The sequence below is a fragment of the Fulmarus glacialis genome, unplaced genomic scaffold, assembly GCF_000690835.1.
Source record: "Fulmarus glacialis isolate BGI_N327 unplaced genomic scaffold, ASM69083v1 scaffold8256, whole genome shotgun sequence".
NCBI classification, from domain to species: domain Eukaryota; kingdom Metazoa; phylum Chordata; class Aves; order Procellariiformes; family Procellariidae; genus Fulmarus; species Fulmarus glacialis.
This window is the reverse complement of record NW_009218684.1, coordinates 21440-45275: the sequence shown is the minus strand read 5'-3', so window position 1 is coordinate 45275 and position 23836 is coordinate 21440. Positions and strand designations below refer to the sequence as shown.

Here is a 23836-nt window from a genome sequence, read left to right as displayed (position 1 = left end):
CCAGGACTGCTGGTAAATGATGGAGAGAAAGAAGTACCAGTGTATCCCGTTTCCTCCTGGCAGGAAATAAATAGATGAGATGAAAGCATTTTGAGAGTGGGCTGGATTACACCATGTGCTACAGTATATCAAGTGAACGAGTGAGCATCTTGCTCAGACACCATTCTACGTGTGCTCCTGAATTTCTTATTCAGCTGCTTTGTGTGTGTGTGTGTGTGTGCACAGAGATACCATGTTTTGTACACTGCAGGAGTATTCAAAAGTGTTGGATTAGTGCTCTCAGTTCTGCACAGAACGAGGTATTGCAGTACAATCCTGTCTTGAAAGGGTTAAAGGCCCTTTCCTGTTACAGGTTTTGTATTTGCTTTTTAAAAATAAACAGCTAGTTTATATTGCTTTATTCATAGAACAAAGTCCTCTGCCTCTTAAGCCATTGTTAATTACCTTGATTTGTTAGGCACACTGGCTGGGTGGATCTCAAATCGGTTGGATTTTAGTTTATGTTCTAAGTAAATGTCTAGCAGTTCTGCACAGCCTTTAACTCAAAATCAAAATACAGGTGGAAATGCTTTACCCACTTAAGACAGTTTGTGGTACTATACTATGGAAATCTGTTTAGAGTCTGCTTGTGAGTATGGTGGTTTTTTCAGTGAAACTAAAGAAAATTCATAAACAAGATCAGAAGCAAGTTTGCACTTGCTCGCTTTGTCTGGCACCGCTGCTCTTGCATCCCTTTGTGACCACTTTCAGAAGGAGGAATTGGGAGCAGCCCTGTCCAGGGCTATTCAGGGGTTTTGCACTCTCCTGCATAATGGCAGCAGTGGGTTCAGATGCAAACTCAGAAGGATCTTAAATCCAGACCTTAAAAGCAAGCACTGTAGTAACTAGACAATTCTGCAGAAGATGCCTTCCACCTCCTTCCACTGGATGGATCTCCATTCTGGGTGCTGAGGGGATAAAGCAGCTTCATCGCAGCAGCTGCATCAAAATACAGGCGAGGCTGCTATTCCTGATATTCTTTATTCTGAAGAAAAAGAGGTTCTGTGACTTTTGTGGGGTCTGGGGAAGCGGAACATATGTCGCATTAGATTTTAGGATGGTGATGCTTTCTTCCGTCTTCCTGTGTCTGCAGTCAAGCCTGCTTTAGCGTTCTTGAGCTACACATGGCCTGCTTCCATGTAGTCATCTACCTGTCTGGTAGGAAGTATTTCAGAAGTGGGACCAAAGCTCAGTCTCTCTGGCATTGCAGACTGTGCAGTGTTAAGACTCCTCGCTGCAGGAGCAGTGCACCTGAGGAGACAGGGCATGCACATCTGTCCTGATGTAGATGACCAGCTGATCGGAGACAGGCAGTGGCAATGAGCCTAGAATATGCTTGCTGTTCATCCAGATGATTCTCCTAAAGAAGTGTATTAAAACAGAGAGCCAAAGTCACAGTCGGAAACGATGGAGTTCATGGGAACTATGACCAGTTCCAGGCTAGTGAGCACTTGCCCAAAGACAGGGTCCTGTCACTATGATTGCTTCTACATGAGATAAAATCTAATCGTACTGCTATGGTATGAACATGCCTTGGAGCATTAGACCATATGTCAGCATGCACATGACATCCAATGCCAGCCTTCAGCTGTGGTTCCTATAACTTTGGCTCCAGTCCATACGCTTCCCATAGAGGCACCAGATGGACAAGAATATTTTGTCATCTCATCATGTCCTCACGGAGTTGATACAGTGGCTAGAACCTGAAAAGCCCAAGGAAAAGGAATACTGACTCCTGTGTCCCACTGTCTTCTCAGATTCTGGTCACAGGCACAGGCAGAGATGCCCACTTGGCCTGCACAGAGGTGTGAAATGTCTGACCATGAAAGCTGTGGGACTCATCTCAACATCCTAGAATTTAGAGCCAAAGCACTTACAGTGCCTGAGCGAAATGTATTCATATTGTATCCCTGAAAACACGTTACACATCCTGGCAGGCACCTCCTCCATTAAAAAGAGAGGAATAACAAGCAAATAGTATGAGCTCACCATGACAACTCAAAACTGTTGAAGTCTGCAAACTGCTTGGAAATAATAATTATATGGTGGACTTCAGTTACTGTATCACTGGGATTCAAGCAGGGGGAATAGAGCTGTGTGTTTTTCATGACAGCACTGTCATAATAACAAAGGATGTTATTCCACTCCCCAACTGTTTGTTGCAATGAGGGTACAAGTGCAGAATTGTTTCCCAAAATCATGTTTCTACACTGGACTATAGTCTTCCAGAACACCTTTGCACAAATCCTGGGGTCTGTATGGTTTGCAAGCTGATAAGGGACATCCCCTGCCCCTTACCAGCTGAGCCAGTTTGGCTTAATAAATTACAAATGCCCATCAGTCTCTGATTCATTTCCTAATTTGCCAGCTATAATTTAATAGTATCTTCATGAGCTATTTCACTCAGATACAGTCTTGCAGTTCACGACCTCGATTAAATACTAAAGATCAGGTCTGCTCTAGACAAGCCCAGGTGAATGTGGAGCAGATAAGGGAGACGATTAAATTACGAACTACTGGTCTAGATGAAAGAGGCCTCCCAGATGGTTAGTACAAAGTGGCCTCGCCAACAGGAAGCTTCACCTTCATGGCAAATGGAAGATAGCGCAAATTAGACCAAAAAGCTAAAATAAATGAACTTAGTAGCCGTGTTTGTATAGCGTGTTGGAGGAGAAGAGGAATTTTGCTGCTAAGGAGGCGAGGAAGGAGATAATTACAATAATCAAAATGGGAGACAAAGAGCTCCTGAGTGTAGCTGTCGGGATAGAAAGAAAGGACAAAAGTTGGATGATTGCTGGGTTGCCAGATGATTAAAGTGATGTTGTCATATTTGTGAATATTTTGTCTGGTTATGAGCATATGCGGGATACATTGCTTGTTATTCTGATAGATGTATGTACTGCAGCTTCCGTACAGTCACTGTCGTGCTTTCTGTGCATTGAAATTGAATTTTATGAAAAGGCTCATTTGAGGTCTATTCTAGAGACACACACACAAACACACAGGTACGTACTTGCTCTGCTTTTGGCAAGGATACCATTTCTTTCTCCACTCTGTTCAGAGACGTGCAAATCAGATTAGTGTCTTCCTTCAGAATTTGTTAGATTCTTCAGGACGTTTTACCATTTAAGCTTTCATTTTTTAAAAGTGCCTAGCCTTCTGGCTGGAAGAAGCTTTCTCCAGGATAAATTGATACTTGATTGTCGTCTTGAGCCTCTTGTCATTTGATACTGTGAGATGCAACAGTCCTCTCTATTACACGGATGGGTGGGGCTCTCCTTGAAACTTTAATTACAGGTTTTAGCCTTCATGGCACGGACACTAATTGCAGAACGTAGCTGGATCTGTAGCTTTGAATTTTATGCTGGCAAAAAAGGAGTCTCATTTGATTCTGGAAGGAACGAGATCTGATAAGGGGACTTGATTACAGGTTTTTTTCTTTTAGGCGTTTGTTTGTTTTGCTCTCTAGTGTTAGCATCACTTATTTTTCAGACATATTTTTTTCAGATACAGTCTGTGTTTTCAAGCTTGTATCTATGCTGTTTCATTTTTCTTGAAGAATACAAAACCACCGCTGCTACTTTTGTTCAGCTGCTCTAATGATCTTTGTAGGTGCCAATTCTAGACCTTTCAGCGTGCTTACACTCTCATTCTGTGTGCTGATGTTTCTTCATATTTAGCTGTAATTGAACTTACCCTTTCCTCTCAAGAAAATGTTTGATTGATCTCTGTGATTGTTTGCAGATACTCCCATGAGTGAATGTTCTCTGATCGTTATCTACTTTATTTATCTACAGTAGTTTTGTATAAAATAGCCTAGTCCATCATTGCCTTCCACCTTAAAAGGATTCAAATCAGCTATAAACTATTATGCCATATTTGTTTTTTTGGTTGGTTGGTTTTGGGGTTGTTTTAGTAAATTTAATCTGTAAACTAATCAACAGATTTTTCTGCAGAGAATCTATCCCAAACATTTACCCAGTCTGTGCATCACGTTGAAGGCACACCAGAAGTAAACCAGCATAAAAAAAAAAAAGCCTTATAGGAAGACATGAACTGTATGTAAGAGAAGCTGGCACTGAGGGAATGCAGAATAAACCTCTGTGCTAATTCATGTGTAAAGCAGCTTCCAGTAGCAGCTGCAGTCGAGGAAGTGCAGACGGTCAGACGTGACAAGGTACAACGTTGGACTGACAGATTGACTGGCAGGCCTAGAGGGCTGCAGGGGTACCTCCTGTCACAAATACAACTGCAAGAAGGCAAGGGAGTGAAATATTTCTAAATAACAACTAATTGCAGCAAAGAAACAGGACTACGAGGAGTACCGCGCTGGTGGTTTCTACAGCTGGGCAGGGCAGGAAGAGGGGAGGCAGCGATGAACGGGGCATATCAGACTGATGTCTTAAACACGCACGTTTTGGGAAACCCCTGATTGCATGACTGGTCTTTTTAAGCCTGGCAAACTTATTTCATTCTCTTCCCATTGTGCTAGGAAAAAGGAGAATTTTTACCATCCTCGCAACAAACTGTAAAGCTCTTTTTAGTTTTATAACTACAAGGCAGCTATTTCAAAAGCCCAGAGCATAGTCAGCTCAAGAAAAAGTCAAATATTTGGATAAGTACCTTTTTTTTGACTTATGTGATTTGTCAGAAGAAGAAGAGAAAGCACTGTTCTTGCAACGCAACACAACTCTAACAGCATCTTCATTTTGATTTCAGAAGTCTACAGAACAAATGAAGAAAGTACCAACCATTGTCCTGTCTGTCTCTTACAAGGGAGTCAAATTTATTGATGCAACAAATAAGGTATGTGCAATTGTTCAATATTAGCTTTTATTTCTCACAAATAGGAATACCCATGAGGCTGGCTCTGTAAGAGCACCGGGAGAGAGCGGGGAGAGAGTTGCACTTTGTGTTTTCCTCTCTTTTTTCTCTTCTCTCCAAAACGGATATGATCTCATTGTCGTTCTCCAGAAACTCAGTCTGGAGGACAAGTGAAGCAGCTTTAATGGCTCATTTGGAGAACATTGTGTCCAACCTTCTGCCATTAAAAGGCAAGCTTATCACAGAAGACGTTTGGCAGGGAGCCTCTGTGGAATCCTTTACCATATTCTTCCCTATACAGTTCCTTAAATATGCAGAAAATATATATATATTTGTTCATTAATATAATTTTGACAAAAAAAAAATAGAGATGTCTCAATGAAGAATAAAGATGCAAGGTTTTATCCAGGGCTGGCCATTGTAAGAATAAGAAACATGAGCCTTGAATGTCCTTTTCAAATGTCAGAGCCTCTCTGAGAGCTGTTTTCCTGGTACGCCATTTGACTCCCTGAACTGCAGCAGCTTCTTAACAGTTGTTATTCCATATTTTTTTCATCTTCCTGTGTGGCAATGCCCCTGTGCTTTGTTTCTTACATTTTAAAATACATCCAACATCTTTAAAAAAACCCCAAAAACAAAATCAGAAATTGAGAGATCAGAGAACTCAGTGATGGGTAGAGCAATGGGTTATTGCTTAGCTAAAGTAAAATGTACAGGCTCTGTAAGCAGGAGTAAAGTAATGCATGACTTTCTCTTCTTCGGATGTCTAAAATGGCAAGAAAATGCAATCCATACTGATGCTTGCATATGAATAGAAAAGAAATTATCTTTTCTGTTACGTGACTAAAACTCACTAAGCAATATAAAAAATAAATCTGACAACCCAGCTACCTGACCAGGTTAATAATGTGTGTAACTGCTTTGTGTTGCTGAACATTCAGACCACAGGATACATCCAACCCAGTATCCGTCAAACTTGCCAGTCAGTTTTTAAGAGTGTGTAACTAGAACTGGGTTTTAAGTGAAGGAATGAAAGAAGATTTGTGAACTTCTGCTAGAGTTTGGAAGCCGTATCTAGGGTTAGAAAATGGCATGAAAGAAAAACAGAGGTGAAATTACTGTTATGTCAAGTCTGGTGTACTTGCCAGAGCAGAGAGGCCAGGGATTCCTGTCAGCTCCTTTTTCTTCCATTGATTCAAAACTGAGCTTCTACAACCCTCATTTCCTTCTCTGATGTGCAGGGCATAAATCAGGACATTGTAATGCTATTAACTCTAAGTTGGATAAGGCTGTTGTCAGCTCTTAAATCTCCTCTGTAGTGTAAAGGATGTAACTGCAATGTCCTTAGATTTACAAAAAAAATCAGAGTAAAAGGAGCTTCCAGTATCTCTTTGCACAGTGCATATAATCTTATGTAAGGTGGAAACTTGAAAGAAGTTTGGCAAATTGCATTAGGTGGCTCTAGACCAGTCCCACTGAAATCTTATGCCTAGTAGTGCAATAGATGTGTTTGGTGGAGGTAAATAGTGCCAGAGTCCTGTGTTTTTTCGCAAGTGGTAGATTGCTTTCTCTCCAGTTCAAAATCTGCACTGCCTTTCCCTTCTGTAAAAACCAGGTAATAGCCTGCAACTCTCCCAGGAGCGTTGTTATCAGCCTTGTCCACAGTGTGCTGTACCCAATTCCTTCAAGACCCAAAACAGATTAGCACTAAGGTGAGATGCTCTTCAGACTTGTACCGCTTCCGTATGAGCTTGTAGTTGACAGCGCTGGGCACCACTTAGCAATAAATGCATACTTTTTAATGACAAAAATAGCTAGCAGTTATGTGCTTGAAAACTCAGCTCTCATGGCTGTTCATCCTTTTCCTTTATGCCACCAAGCTAAGAACCTGTACTAGGCAAAGCTTCAGGTGACAAAGGGGCCCTGACCTCATTCCACGACAGCTATTTCAGTGGCGCCTTGAAGCTTGGCATGACACCACTCTGACATGACACCATTTCTTTGCAAGTGAGGCCAGAAAGAAACTGCTGCTTAGGAAAAAGCAGACTTGCAGAATTTTCTCGTGGGTCACAGCTAACCCTAACTTCTGGATGATTTCTGCCAGGAGGGGGATCGTCTGACACGAGGTAGGCGAGCAAAAAGAAGGCTGTTTAGCAAAAACCTCGTCTCTCAAAGGTGTTTCCTTGGCAGAACCAGAACTGGCTTTCAGCTTCCCGGCTTTTTTCAGAAGCGCCGGAGGTTTCTCTTGACAAACTCAGTGACAAATTTTAGAACGATGACTGTACAGTGTCGGTCAATGCCTGAGGAGTGTACCCAGAACAGCGAGCTGGTTCATAGCCTTGTAATTTCCACAGAAATAAGACTATGGGTCTACTGGAGTAGTGACCCTAGGAAACAGTAAACGCGTGCACTGAGAACATGTTTAATTTTGAAAGGCGATCACAGAGGATATCCTATAGAAGCTAGGGAAGAAGCTCAATTTCACTACTAATTTTCATCCAGAAGATTTATTTTAGGTATAGCTCTTTTTATTCGAAATAAACTTGATATGGATATGATTCCAACTTCACTTGGTTTAAAGTTAAAACATTAAAATAATCTCCGTGAGTTTTGACTAAAGTGCAAAGCCCTGTGTCAAGCCCTGGTCACCTCAGAAATGTTTCAGCATAGCAGAGCTCTCTTCACATACACTGCATAACTTCAGGTGATTACTTTGTGGCTCATGATTTGGCATAAATATTTCACATGATTTTAAGACCTTCCAAGCTTTAATTCTTTCTGCCTTCTAAACTACAATTTTGCCAATACAACATCGATGACAGTGTATTACAGCTATATCGCTGGATATCTAAATCCCTGTTTTTGGTATAATTGTAATTCTCATCAAAATCTTTATTCAGGGTAAAAGTTATCAATTTGAGAACAAAGCAAAGCTTAAAGTAACATAAAAGGACAATGATTGTTAAGCAGAGATTATACGTGTTGTTAGAAATTAGCATATATTGAAACACAAGTACTGGTTTTGTCATTATTATGAATAATGCATTAAACAGAAATAATCAAGTATGTTGCAACACTTTAAGATTACGAGGATTATTTCATTTCTTCAGTAACAGTTTCCTTATCTTGGGTTTTCCGTAGTTTGAAATTTGGAATGCTTTTTATTAAGATTTTTCCTAAGCCATGATTTCTTCGATTAGATATATTAATATGTCTTTTTGAAAACTTGACACCTACATGCAAGGGGGAAAGTTGCCACTTAGCAAATGAAAGAAGATACGGCAAAGCATTCTAAGTGCATATATTTCTGTTCTTAAAAAAAAAAAAAAAAGAGGGGGAGGAGAGGATGTGGGAAGGAAAAGAGGGGGCTGAGGGAAAACCAGAGGTGCTCAGAGATTGTTTTAACTTGGACAGATGCCACTGAGGCAGCAGCAAACGGTGGCTCTGGGAGGGCCCGGGACACTACAGACGTCGCGTGTGCCGTGGTGCAATAGCGATGTCATGCTGCAGGAGGCTCATTCACTTTGGGTTTTTGTGGAAAAGCCAGAGCTACAGCCAGTCAGGCCACAATTCAGAAAAGTGTATAAACTAACTGCTAAGTAAATTCATATTCAATGAATCATTCTTCGGTTTAAATAAATCATTTGAAATGCGTGTGTTGCTGAAGCAAGGCCTAATCATAAGCCACTCTGCAGTATCTTCTTCTCTGGCTTCGTGGTTCCTTTGGCCTGAACACAATAATTACATGTCAGCAATTTATGTAATGAATATTCATAATTTTCTCCAAAGCTTTAAAACAGCTTTTTTTTTATTTCATCGGACAGACATGCCCTACCTCTATCTCAGTAGTATGCTATAGCTTACATTGGCTGTTGCAAGTGGTGTTGCTCGGTGCATGAATGGTTTAATTTTTCTACATCTCTCTTACAGGATGCTGTTGTCAGTAAGTGGAGAAAAGTTGCCAGATCCTCCTGTAGTTATCTTTTTACTAAGCAGAAGCCTTTCAAGGGTTTCAATTCTAAGTGATGTTTGGTGTCTTTTCCTCTTGAAAAAGTATAGCTAAAATTTGTCAAACAACACATGCAAAAAACTGGATATTGAGCCTGTTGGTTTTCACCAGATCCTGTCTGTCAGTAGACTGAAACAGTGTCATGTAGTGATCATTATACAGGCAACCAGCAGCATCATAAGATGCTCATATAGTGCTTTGAAACTGTATTTACAGCTGTATGCCAGGAAAGATGTCTCTTTGTCATAGGATACTGAATAAACTGTACAAAACTCAAGCGGACTCATAGGGAAGACTCTAGAATGTAATTGTTTCCTACCAGATTATTGGCAATTTTAGATATCATTGGAGAGGGTCAAAATTCCAATGACCTGTGTAAGATCACACATGGGGTGTGTTAAATCTCTTCTTACTAAGAAACTTCTGAAATACTTCAGCACAGCAGATGAGCATAAATGCATACCTAAAAACACACCTTTTACAGCTCTTTTACATTTAATTCCTAAATTGATTGAAAATATTTTTTTTAAACAGAATATTATTGCTGAACATGAAATCCGTAACATTTCCTGTGCTGCACAAGACCCTGAAGACCTTTCTACATTTGCGTACATCACTAAAGACTTGAAGACTAATCATCACTACTGCCATGTATTCACTGCGTTTGACGTGGTCAGTTTATAGAAGATACTTCATTTAGTAGTTCTTTGTAATAGTAATAGTTCTTTAAGTCTATTAAAACATTTTCAGGGTATATGGTGATTAATGGAAGGTATCATTCATTTACCACATGAAAAGACTAATCTACTATGGCATAGTAAAAGAAAATTTCTGGGGAAGAGCAAAGATTATCTCATTTCCCATCTGAAATAACTCACCTCTGTAAGCTCAGCTGTTGACCATAAACTTAGCGAGTAGCTTTTCATACAAGTCTTGACACGTAATTCTTCTAACCTAAGCTATAGCCTTCCAAGAAGTTTGTAACAAGCGGGTTTGGCCACCCATTCTGAAATCTCAGCACACACCAAATAAACAAATCAGAACTGGATCAATGTGCGTTACATACAGTGCGCAGTCCTGCTAAGAGGAGGGTTCAGGCACAAGCTTAAACTAAGTCTGCAGGGTGTCCTGCGTTTTTGACTATGTTGTACTGCCCATATAGTCAGGGAAGGACTGGGTTGGTGATGTCCAGCCTTTTGGCTTTTACCCTCGTGGGTCCGTCCCATGCCAGAAACAAGGGGTGAGAGGGTTGGACACTTTCTTGTGGCGGCCCTTTGAGCTTGGACACGTCCCACGTGCATGATGCAGATGTGGGCTGCTTTTTGGGTCGGAGATGAGATGTTACCACAGTAAGTAAGTGATTTCTTCAGATTTCTCAACCCTGCTGTTCCATGAGTTTTAGTGTTTCAGTGTTAAGCTGGATCAGTCCCAATAGATCCAACATCTCTCTAAATATTGTTTAGACTTTTTGACATTATATTGAATGAACTGGAAAACTGAAACTTCCTCTGCAAATGTGTAGAGAATGTATGAAAAGTTTTGTATTTACTGTAACCAGGGAACCGAAACACTTACAGATCTGACAAAGAAGAGACCACACAGGTAACTAATTACTTATCTGAAGAGGTCCTAGGAATATTTGGCTACCACACTGAATCTGAAAGATTTGAAACATCTGTGATAACAGAGATCTGTGCAGAGCATTGTCCTTTCTGTGTTCCTGTGTAAGAGGTTATCCCTGTAATTGTCAACAGATTATTATTATTAGCTGGCCCTTCTGTTGTTCTCTGCTCTCTTGATGTGTCAGTGGGCGTTTTAGCTTACCAAATAATGCAGATGTGGAATTTGGGGAAATTTTATTTTAGCAGCACCTTTTCCTTTTCAAAAAAGATGCTTTTATTTTGAAAATAGCAAATTAATGCTTTAATTCTTACTTTCTTGTTCCAAGCTTCTCACCTAAAAAAAAATCTCAAAAATGTTATTTCAGCAAAAGTCCTTACAGCTCCTGTTATTTTGGTGGAAAATGACTACGTTCTTCCTGTATTTATGCTTCTCAGATGGTGATGCACAGACTACTAGTTTCAAGAAATCATGAATACGTATCGATTAATCAAGTCATATTGTTTTCAGCTGAATTTGGTGAAATAAGTAGTGGCTCTAATTTTTAGGACTAAGAGGGTTTATTGTCCAGAAACTTCAGGAATACTTGCCATTTGAGTTAAGCACAAGAGAAATTTAAAATGCTATTAAAACTTTAAATCATTCAAGAAAAAATATTTGAATATAGTATAACGTGTATGAATTCTTGAAACATGCTTACACGAATATAAATAAGTTAAATAGAAAAAAAAAAATCTGAACTGAGACATTTTATTTGTGGCTGGGGAAATAGTCAATCGCTATTGCAGAGCGATAGCATGTAGGATAGTTTAAATAAAAAGATGTACAGGAAGGTAGGTTAGAAGGAATTTTAGCATTTTGGTTCAGTGCTTTTGTTGTTTAACTTCTCTGCTGACATTTTAGTGTCCACAGGGAGTATAAAAAACTTCAAAATTGTGTTAAAAATAGTTAGACCATGGTCGACAAGATGTTACATTATATAGATTTTAGTGATAAGTGAATCAACTGAAATTAGACTGATTGAGTGAGGTTATTATTTCTCCTGATCCATTTAAATACTTCTTAATTGTTTCAAAGTACTGCAGTTTCATTTATAGGTTTAATAATCAAGCACAAACATAGACCCAGGTATAGCAGATGAAATTCATTTTCTCCTGGCTTGGCAAGGAAAGAATAGTGATCCAGGAATAATTACAACATTTTGCTCACTTCCTGTACCTTAGGAGGAGCATTTAATACCCCAAGCACTTTAAATGGCTATTTTAAGCAGTATAGAAACTTTAATGTCTAACTGTCTTAACTTAGTTTTCTCCTGCAACATAATCCTTAGTGGGGTGTTACCTACTCAAATATTCTCTTTCTGTGTTTTTTTATTTCTCAGGATCTAGCATTTCTGATGCAGTACAAGCTCCATAAAAAATAGCTAGATATTCAGAAGCACAAGCATACAGTAAATTAAATTTTCTATTTAAAGTCTAACACACGTTAGCCTGATCTTCCAGTTTGGTAATAGAAACAGTCCTATCCATTTGTCAGTGGATAGAAGTTCGATCATATTAAGAAAAATAAGGTTTAAAATGGTAGAAATCCACAATAAGGTGTAAAAAAGATGCATCTTAAATCATATATATTATGGTAATACAATATATGCAATGGTATGAAAAAAATTTTACTCGCTTAGGTCCTTCAGTTGTGGGCAAGAACAATTTTTTTGCAGATATGAAAGCATTTTAGTGTAGTGACATGTTAACCACGAGTATTACTGATACTTACTATTTAGGAGTGACTGTACATGTAACTTCTCTACTCAGAATTAAAATCTATCATCAAAATTGCAGAAACATCAGACTTGATTAAAGAATACGGAAGGGGACAAGGTTTGGGGGAAGAAGAGGCTTTACTGCTCAATAGTTGAAATCCACTTCACTCTCATTCACTTATAAAGCAGCCCTAAAACTACCAGTAAAGGATTCCCTCTGGAGAAACAAACCACCGTAACAGTTCCTATACCAAGTTCTGGTTCATATATGGGAGGCATCCAAAGTAATTTCCATCAGATATTCCTTCATTGCCCAATGCACCTGTGAATAGAATACAACCGGCATAAATGGGAACAATTTCTGCCCTTGCTCATGCCAAGGATTAGACTGGTGCTTTACATAACACAAAGACTTTTTTCTTCTTTTCTGTATTCTTTTGTCCTTCATTGCACAGACTTAAGCTGGGTAAGAACTGTAAACTGCTGGTATACATGTTTAGCAGAGAAGAAAAAGCATGCATTCGGGTCTCAAAGTTCTGTTCATTGCCTTCTTCCAGGGGATTAGGGGACTTTATACATTTTTTCTGTGTTCAGAGGATCATCCAGGTACAATCAGTGTGGCATCCCCATGTCTCCAGAACAGAAAACTTCTTTACTTTGCAGTATCCAGAGACAGAATGCCCAGACAGTCCCCTGTCTTGGGAATATTAGGTGGAATGCATCAAACCGTTTCAGTTGCTCCTGGCAAACTTCTTGAGATGGAGCACACTCAGGTACAAGGAGCTTTCAGCTCATGAGCAAATGAATCTCTGCTCTCTCGTCTACATCAGTGGCTTTTGCAACAGCCTGAAAGGCCCACTTTGAAGGCCTGTTTCCATCCTCCCATTGCGTACAAGATGTCGTTCTGTGCCACATTAGAAGAGAGAGATGGATTCAGAAGAGTTTGCCTTCCATGATTGCTTTAAATCCAGAATGAGAAAGGATCAAGAATTTAAGTTGCAGGAGTGCCTGATCACGAAAGCCTCGTGCAGCCCAGGAGTCCACAGATGTTACAAGCAAATGCCAGCCATGTTGGTCTCATCATACCGTCTTTGGCCAGCTGAGCTTTCTTCCCCTGGAATGCACGAAGGCTGACACATTGGAAAGCGCAGACAAATCCACGTCCTTTCTAGATCCCCCTAAAAGTAAAAGTTTTGAGGTCTGGAGGGATGAAGCATGTGTACACTTAATAGTGTAAGTGTATATGTATGTCAGCTCTGCATCTGAAAGAACTCCCGTTACTAGTAAGTAACCTTCTCTTCTTGTCAGGCTCTTATAGTAGAAATCCTCAACATTTGGCCTTGAAGATTTTTTTTACAACTAAGAAGTAGGCAACTGATTACATCTCAGGGAATGGATATTTTAAACTGGGATGGGATTTTTCAGATTTTTCAAGTTAAGGTTCCATATACTCGGTTCTGTTCCGTTTTTGCCAACTGTGATTTTAAGTTCGGTAGCTTGAACACGGGGTGTCCAAACTGACATTCCTGCACATCCGATGTGATGGGTAGCTCACACTAATCGTCTGAGAGGCTCCAAAGGAAGCTTCTTCAGTAAATTCAGTCTTCAAAAAAGACCAGATTTGACATTGATCTTAAAGAAGGAAAAAATCATCACCTAAAAGGAAAAACCTGTAAAATCCTCATTATATGAAAAGCGCTTTCCCAAGAAGGCAAAATGCTAGTTTTTCCAAAAATTCCTTTGCAAGTGACATTTTAAGTTTTTATCACTCAAAAGACAGAAATCTTACTCTCTTTCTTAAAATATTCCTGAAGCCTTGAAATAGCTTTACAGAAGCATGAAAACACAACGAAGGAGCAGTGCCTGCTGCAACTTACACAGTAGAAGTGAGTTAAAATGTAACAGAACAATTAGCCATTGTAATAGGTTGGCTGAATTAAAGCGGCTGAAGAATCCTGACTCAGACTTGCACTGGGACTTGGAATTGTAACATTACGTGGCAAAGGCAGCAATTGACCTCGATTTCTCATCTCCCAGAAATTGCTGCTTAAAGGTGTTAGCTTACTCACTTCCCTCCTCTGCTGTGCCGAGCAAAGAACAGGCTTGTAGCAGCCTCAGAACCACCGTGGTCCTAACAGTTTTGCTCCTTTCCAAGGAGCTCAGTGGGGTGCTGTAAGGGTCAATGTCTTCTATGGTGACCAGGGGGCCTATAACTTTTGTGCCAAGCATCTTCCGGGGAGGCAGACCTGTTTCCTTCCTTTTGTGCCACATGTAAAATAATCAGATGGTCTCCTCACTCCATCAGAAGAATTTCCACAACGGCTTTTGTGGTTTGGTTTTCTGCCCCCATCCCAAAGGGAATTCCGCTCTTACCTCTCTGGTATAGCCCATGCAAGAATCCATACAAACTCTAATCCTCATATTCCTCTCCTAGGACTACAGGTGAGAAATTCCTCAAACCAAATTTACTTACTTTTGTTTTTTTCAAAATACAATTTTGCAGCTGTGGTTTTTAAATTTTGCAAGGTGCAATTTTAAAGCCCTCCTTGCCCCCATTTTCAGACTTCTCTTCGTCAAGGCTCTATCGCAGCACACAATGTATGAAATTCATGTTACCGGTCAGTTTACATTTTGAATATTGAACAGAACAGTGAATGTTCTATTTGCTGTATTTCAAATATTTATTAACCATAGAAACAGTTATATGTTTCCAATGGCTCCCAGGCTCCAGGCAGGCCTATTTTTTCATTTTACAGACTAGGAAAGAAAACAAATCATAGTGGCTTCTGACAAGATGCAGGACCCAGGCTAGATTTATAGCTCAGCATGGCAAACTCTCTGCTTGTCTCCACTCTTATCTCAGAGCTTTTCAGGCCTGTCTCTCGGTGACCTTTTTGTATGTCACACTGGATGGCGCATTTTCTCAGTCACACTAGTATTACAGTCTACTTTTTCTCCAAGCCATTACTACACCCTGTCCTGTTGAAGTATTCCTTAGCAATAATAATATCCATTGTAGACAATCCCCTGCTGATGTAGTACACTATCTTACTGTCACGACAGCAGATTAAGATGTCTTTAGAATAATAATCTTGTCCTACTAATAGGCACACTCCATTTCAAATAATGTTATTCTGTACATTTTTAACAATTATACTCTGCTGGTCTCAATTTCATAGCCAGCGTTCTGATAGAAGGCAGGCGCTTTATAATAGTCTCTTTAGCCTTTCATTTATTACTCCACTGGCAAACTGCATCCTCAGTGTTTCTCGGTCCTGGCCAGTTTCCTTAAGTTAAAGGGGAGACAACTTGGAGACTACTGCTATCAAATCAGGCAGACATTTTTATTTGGGAAGCTATGAAACTTTGGCTATCTTGCTGTTGTGACTGCAGTCATAACAGCTGAGAGCATATCCCAGGGGAGGAGCATAACTGGTTTTTTTCTGACCTAAAAAAGACCAGAGCTGGCACCTTTATAAGAAGCTCTTATAATGAGCTACATATGCTCAATTTAGCCTATACTATCTCACTATACATGTGTGATAACAAAGGGATGGAATTTCTTCATGGCTACAGTGAAAGGCATGAAATAAAATGCTTGTCCTTTTAACTGTGTTTTAATGATTGAAGGGCAGATAGTGTACTGCCAAGTGTCTTGCATTGCTTTCTGGCTTATTGCAAACTCAACAGTTAGACTTGACTAGCTAAAGAGGTATCTCATTTAAAATTCTATTAGAACCGTGGGAATTTTAAGGGATCACCTAGTTTCAAAGCAATGCAGGATTGCTTCCAACTATGGGCTGCAGAGGTTCAGGAAGGAGAGGGTAACTTCTGAATTACATCAGATTTATGAATTATTTTAAGGAGACTGCAGGACATAAGGAGGCAGGCCTGCAGCTTGCATTTGCTTTGCAGGGGTTCGAAACGGTATTGGGAAGTTAGGAGCCTAGAAATAGGCTCTAGTAGGAGCCTACAAAACAAACCCACAAACCTGAAAAAAAATTACCATAGAAATGCACTTACAGGTCAAATTTGACACTCTCAGCTGCTTTTTAGTTGATGTAAAACTGTACTGAAAAAATACTTATACCAACCCCCTGGATCCTCATTCATACTTTATAAAGTTTTCGACAGATTTTCTTCCACATATGCAATGAGAACTTACCACCAAACTGGTCTTAGTCTTAAGAGCCTGACTTCTTTAGTCATACACACGGTTTAAGCTCAAACATTTTTACTTCTAGAGAGCAAAACCATGAGAAGGTTGCCCTAGCACTTGAAACGTGCATTTGAAGCAGAGCACCGACTTTCATGCATGCATAGGTGCACCGCATCTGTGAAGCAGAGCACGCGCTTTCACCATTTGCTTTTTGTCCTTTTGGAGGCATCACACCAAGGCTGCAGCCCCTTCCCGCGCTGTTCGGTGAGAGCACAAAGCATCCCGAGGCGCACGCCCGGGGAGGGCGCGCGTCGGGCTGCCAGCCCTGGAGGAGGACGGGTCAGCAGAGGAGGTCCGAAATAGAGCAAGGTGGAACGTCAGATAGGTGCAGTAGTGCAAGATGGGTGGGATTTTGAGAGCAGCGGGTACGGGGTGAGCGGGGAAGTTGGGGGGGCTAATGTACTTGTTCTAAAAAGAGATGACGCACACTCGCCCACTCCTGTTTTCATGTTTAGTGAGACAATGTTTTCAAGGTTTTAGTTTCAGTAATTACTTTCAGTACAATAAATTACATTTAGATTGTTTTTAATCAATGAGAAATCAAATGACAGATGTAAATATTGCAGAGACTTAGGAAGTTATTACCAGTGTGATTTTAATTATTTACATTACAAATCACTTCTGTAGACAGTACTGCCCCACTTCATGTATCTGACGATAGTTCAACTTCACTCCAATTTTAACTGTTTTTGTTTTGTTCCAGAATTTAGCTTACGAAATCATTCTTACGCTAGGACAAGCATTTGAGGTGGCCTATCAGCTTGCACTACAAGCACGAAAAGGGGGCCATTCTTCAACCCTCCCAGAAAGCTTTGAAAATAAACCCTCCAAGCCTATTCCCAAACCACGTGTTAGTATTCGGAAGTCAGTGGTAAGTAGAAAGTAGTGGTGCATGCAAAGAACAAAATTCAGCTATACAGTTAAGACTTGATATACGTAGAAGGTGTATAAATAAATATACCTGTTGGGTCAGAAATGCTCCATGTCTCCCTTGTGCCACCTCTGCTCATCAGCCAGTAGGGTTGTGTCACCGCAGCACGGGCAACCGCTTCCAACAACCGCTCATTTCAGATTCCTCCAGTTTAAGATGTTGCTTGGCTGGTGTTGCGCATATGTCTTTTATAGTAACTGCAGAGCTTTAATTGATTTGGTCTAGTTCTAATGTACTGTGCTTTTTTATGTGCTGAGGGTCACAGCTAATGCATACCTCTAAAACTGTGTGGTTCCATGGGCTTTCCTGATCTCGTATCAAGAAATAAAATTAGCACCAAACTTGTTTGATTCACGTCACTGCATATGTATCTGAATCAAACTACAAATCCAAATCAATTTACAATTATCTTGTCACACCAAGCAACTTCTTTTCTTACCCTTTTCTTTTTTTTTTTTTAATCCTCGGCAGACCCTCCTGTTCCAAAACTGGGATTCAATATGCCTTTTCAATATTTTCTTTGTAATCCCAAACTCCTAAGAATCCAAGTTCATTGGAGCCTACATATTGATTGTCTTTAAAGTGCCCTCCTGAAGTGCATAGATGGCAGAGGAAGAGTCTTTTATGGTAGAGCTTTTAAAAAAAATTATGAAAACTGTTTTAAATCAGGGTGACTTGGGAGAGAAAGGGGAAAAATGACCGCACACTGTATTATATTGACTGGCTGTAAAGTGAGAACCATACTCTGTGATACTTAATTATTGGATGAGAGGAAGGGGGGAAAAAATGTATTGCTGTATACTTTGTCATCCATTGCCACAGAATCTACATCCATAAAATTATAGAGAAAGAACATTTCCTGATGCAATCAACTGTTTCAGTAACAAAAGGACTTCTCAGGATCAAGTCTAGCTTTAAGCATAGCTTTAACAACCTATGATGCCCTATAGCTTGGGGATAGACACAGCTCTGATCTAAAGAGGAAAAAGAAGGCAACCGAGGGTACATGGGAGTGTAGAGCACTGCACTTGCTGCTGTAGGACCTTGTCGATAGAGGATTTATTTGTGTTCTGTTCGTTTAAAGAAAAAACTTCTGCTAGAAACGCTGTGCGCAGAGATGGTAACCGTCTGTATGTTTGCATGTGTCTTAAAGCAGATAGATCCATCTGAACAAAAGACTCTTGCGAATCTACCATGGATTGTTGAACCTGGACAAGAAGCCAAAAGAGGCATTAATACCAAGTATGAAACTACGATTTTCTGATACAAAACTGTCCCCCTGTTCCTTGTTGTGCCTTGCACGCCAAGCAGTCACAGCACAGCCTTTCCTTTATGGCAACGTTTCAATCCAGCAGAGAGGAAGACTGCACTGTATGAGTGGCCTTGTAACTAACAAAAAAGGCTGACAGTCATTTCTGGTGATGTTCTTCTTCCTGCAGCACTGACAGAAGAATGACACTACATGAAGACTTTTAAAATTACAGTCCACAAGAGGAGTGCGAAACCTTATTTTTCATGCAGTTCTCCCTTGTGACTCTGCCACAGTGCTTTCTTTGATTTCTTATTTTAGAATTCTACTTTTTAAAAAAAAACAAAAGGTCTCTAAACTAACACTAATGCTGCCTATGAGTAGAAGATTTGATTGGTTTTTTATTTAAATCTTGGCAGTTTTTAATTGAAATAGAACCAGAATTAATAAATAGAGCATTTGTGAAACCACTGAATTCATTAGTAATTACTGTGTTGAATAAAGAACTCATTAAAATGACAAGAAATTAGGCACCCTGATTTCTGTGTGCGCTGGTTTTATATGTAATCATTGGTGTCCTTTGATCCTCTATAGAAATAGGAACCTCCTGCATTGTAACAAAGGATCAGAGTTTTATGAATGGTTAGAAAAAGGTATTGATAATGCACAGAAAACATTTATTAGATATTTTTATGGAAGAGAAGTACTATAGGAAAACATATGAATATTTATGGAAGGAAGCCAGATTAATTATGACAAATATTGTTTATTTTAAAGTTAAGTAAACCACTGCTATTGCAGCATTATGAAAATTATAAGAGTTGTAGCATCAGTGCACTGGATGTTCCATGTGATCAGTCTGGAATGAAAGTGGAATGGTCATTCTACTACACCTACATACAGTTTATGCAGTTCAACATTGCTATAGCCATGCATTCTACTAGTATTTTTAAAGAAATAATCTCAGTGGTTCTAAAAAAAGTCAAAACCATGGATTTTGCTATCAAGATTTCTGTCACAGAAAGCTTGTTTGGAAGAGTGTTGATAAAATTCTACTGCAAAACATTTTCTAAATAAAAATAGCGAGAAAAAGAAAAAAATTCCAAAGTAATAAAAATGTTTTCATGGAACAAAATAGTTAAGCATTTGCTTAATATTTGATTAAATAAGATTTACTTACATTTTCTTTGAAGTGTTTTAATTTTTTTAATGTCTGTGGAGTATTTGTATAATACCATGATGTATATTTATGTAGAACTGAAATTATAACAGTACAAATATCACTATAGGAGAAAAATGACATTTTAACGTATATTGTTCTATCCAGTCAAATTGTGAATCATTTTGAAGTTCATTATAGAGATATTGATAAATTGTGTGGTTGTCTTAATGTTTTTTTAATTATTATTTCATATCCAGCTGAGATTTTCAGTTAGAATCATCAGTTGGTAAATTCCAAAAAACGGATAATTGAACTTGGTTTAAACCTGATAATTGTATACGGTTTAGTTAAACCTAATCATAGCGCTGAGTGATGACATACTTTTAATACAGTATTCAATTTACTTGAACAAAATAGTTCCTTGTACATATTTTGCCTATTCACTGTTGATATGTACGTAGTCAACTGACAGTAAAAAAATAACACTAAAAATATGGTACCAAAAGGGAAATTGTATAGGAGAACAGTAAATAGTAGCCTCACTGCAACAAATACTTATGTAAATATGCTTGGGCTTCCAGTTATAAATTTTGTAATTTTGTCATTTATTTATATCCTATAAAAGCACACAAAATAAAATGAAGTTGTACAGTCCCAGTGCTTCGTGTATCTTTTTATCATTGCTAAAGGACATGAGAGGCCTGATCCAAAGGATACCGAAATCAGTGAAAAGTCCTCCCCTCCCCTTCCCCCGATTTCATTGGGCTTTGGATCTTGTCCCGCGCCAACCCAGGCATTGCTGTGGAGACAGTTTTGGTTTAGAATACGGCTTTTGTTTACAGATGGTAAATGCTTCATACTTTAAATCTTTAATTAATTGGTTCTTCGGTGCACTGCTGAACTGCTTGATTTCCCATATTTAATCGCACCCTGTAAAGACTCGCACAGGGAGTTATGTTAAAACACGTTCACTTCAGGCACCAAAAGTACAAAGTGGCCAGATTTTCAGGCTATAAAACTGGGGCACCTCTTATGTAGCTGAGTGACCCCTAAAATTAAAGGGTGGGACAGGAGCAGCAGCACAACTCTAAGCAGATGTGAGGGAAAGGAGTGAAACAACAGGAAGAACTGGCAACTTGCAGGAAGAATTTGATCTAGGTTCATCAAAGAGATGTCGAGCAGGTAAGGTGGCACGGTAAGCTGCTAAACTTGTTCGAGAGAGAGAATTGGGGTAAAAGAGACTGAGGATGGCTAGCAAGACTGGTGAAAGATGAGACAGATGAAAGACTGGTGGGGCAGGGAATGAGCGTGAAGAGAAAAATGTTGGGATGCAGTGAGTCAGTGAACGATTGGAGCCCCCACAGAAGACACAAATTGAAACTGGAAGGAGAGAAAAGAGTTAACAGGCATAAGACACTTCGGTATTTGCAGAAACCTGGGATTTTAAAGGGAAACGTGTAAGCCAGTTGGAGAGAAGTCTGTGGGGTCCCCTCTGGCATGGGACAGTGGTTCAGCATTCTTTTCTTCAGATCTAAAGAGCCTTCTACAAACCTGCACTAACCCAAAACAGTTACCACTTGATCTTTAGTCTTTTTTGGTCAAGGAGGCTTTCTATTAAAGTTCCTAGTATGCTGGAAGTAAGGGGACAATGTCAGTCTTAAAAGTGAAGGTAGGGAAAAAGCCAGACACCTCCAAAAGATCAGAAAGTGAGAATTGCTATTCTTGACCTCTACTCAAGGTAAGAGGGAACCAGAAGCAGTCAAGGAGAATATGTGAAGAAACTGGAGCATTTGGATGTTGCAATTAACTCCTGGTTTTGCAACAACTGCCTTACAGTGGGAGGGTGGAGAACGGGCAAAAGAAGAGAGATGATATGGAAGTAGATTGCGTTTGACATGAGAAGATAATGAAACTGGAATCAAAGTGAGGTAAGTGTGGGTGACAAAGTATTTTGAGAATTATTTGGGTAGTGAGGTCTCTAATATGCAAGGTAAAAAAGCTGCTGCTGGGAGAAGGCTTAAAAGACTGGAGAAACTCCTGAGGAAACAACAGGGAAATTCTGTGTTGTGGAGGTGGAGGTTTTCTTAAAGCAGATGTTGCATTTCAGACTGGACATGGTGACTCCTCCAACCTGGCCTGGTGTTTATTAAAAGCCAGAGGAGCTACTGCTCACAGCTGGCAAGAGGAGACACTTGGCATACCTGGTTCTGGTATTCTACCAGTAAGCTTATGAGAGGCTGGTTCAAGTGTTACACATGCCTTCAGTTCGAAGCCAACATCTCAGCATCAAAAACTGGCATGGCCATGAAATGGTGACCACTGGGAAGAGAATTAGCAGGTTGTGGAGAAGGTTGTGTTGGTCCTTTGGAAAAGAAAGCAGCATGCTAGACAACTAATAAACTTTCACATCCAACTGTGAAATAGTTTATAGCTTCCATTCTAGATTAAAACAGGCAGTTTATGCCATGTGCAGAACTCTCATTTAATTTTGCCCTAGATTTCTTTCAATATGTGCTGTTCAGCTGTCCCACTTCACACTTCACTGGCGGATGATGTCTAAGATGTCATCAAGACAAGAGTCTAGAAATAGTAACTTAACTGTCTCCAAACTACCAGCCCAAAGAACAATTGACTCTACGGAGGAACTGTGTGGCAGTGACAAGCATGTAAGTGAAAGACATGGCATAAGGATTAGAGACAATATTTAGATGTGGGCACTTATCTAAGAAGAGGGATATCTGTTATGTCATGTAAAAAGACCAGCTGAAGAGAGTGGGAGAAAAAAGGACTCTTAACTTGCTGGAAATACTGACAGGATTTTCAGCTCACTGGAAAGCACAGGGGGATGATGCTCAGGCTTCTACTGAAAAGCTCTCTAACTGTTTAGTGCTCTATAACTTGCTAGGGTGAACCAACTTCTTTGCTAAACTAGCAAACTGACCATACTGCTATCAAGTCCACCCTTGAATACACTGGTTCTAGTTAACTTTCACACCTGTGAGCTGATAACCCAAGCTAGACAGAGGCTGATCACGAGCTCAGATAACTGAAACAAACGTACAAGATTGACTTCCAGCCAGAGTTCACACTAGGACGTAAATTTTGTGCAACTGGTGGATGATTTCCTTCCTACTGACTAGGCAGTCACACTCAGCCTCATTACAATCCTGAATGCAACCAGCCCAAACACCGCTGTCCTACTGAAGAGGCAGAAAAGGGAAATCAGGGAAACGGCCTATGGTCCTTGCCTTTCAGGAAGGATATGCTCCAAATGCAGGAATGGGAAACGGCACCTCCATGCCTGGCTCCCACTCTTCTACAATACCACAAGCAAATTTCTCTTCAGACCTACTTAACATTTCTATGCATTTGCTAGTGCCACATCTTTCACTCTTTCGCTGTGGAAGTCGGGCATCTAGATCTCTTTGAGAATGTGGGTCTGGGTAAAATGGCAACAACTAGACAGACAAAAATGCTGTCGGTATGTAAACGAAACAAAATTCTCTCTCTCTACTCTTGCCAGCAAGTGCTTGGAAAAGAAAACTACTTTTTGTATCAATCAAGAAAGCTGAATTCAAAACACTTTACAATCACACAAGAAAAAGTGAAGCTTAGATAGAAACTCAGGGCCATAGACCTCTTCCTCACACATAGAAAATATATCACAGATTTAACGTCATAAGCTCACTTAATTGTAAGATACATGCCTTTTTGTCATTTTTTTAAACATGGCAATTCCTACCTTCAAGTCATTAGAAGAACTGCTCAAATTCTCCAGATCCTTATATCCAAAGCTAAATTTATTCTAACATTAAATCCTTTTAGAAAACAAGATGAAAAATTCACGCACAATGTTAAGGATGGGTCAATGATTGAGAGAACATGTCCAGATTTGAAGGCAGTATATTTGTTATCATCTTTTCTAAACAAGTATTAGAAAACCCAGAAATTCAGGATGAGACAGAGGAAGTGGAAATATGTTCCAGTGTAGAGAATACCCAAAGAGCATTAACTTTATCCTATA

The 23836-nt window shown here is 39.7% G+C and overlaps 1 protein-coding gene across 1 annotated transcript; it reads left to right on the top strand.

The window, feature by feature from the left end:
- Positions 1–4758: 4758 nt before the first annotated feature.
- On the top strand, positions 4759–20023 carry LOC104078463 (ankyrin repeat and sterile alpha motif domain-containing protein 1B-like; the record flags this gene model as incomplete). Its single annotated transcript, XM_009580110.1, has 4 exons — positions 4759–4845; positions 9407–9544; positions 17174–17341; positions 18555–20023. Coding segments are annotated over 4 exons (504 nt in total), but the record flags the coding sequence as incomplete, so codon positions are not given.
- Between the last annotated feature and the right edge of the window lie 3813 nt (positions 20024–23836).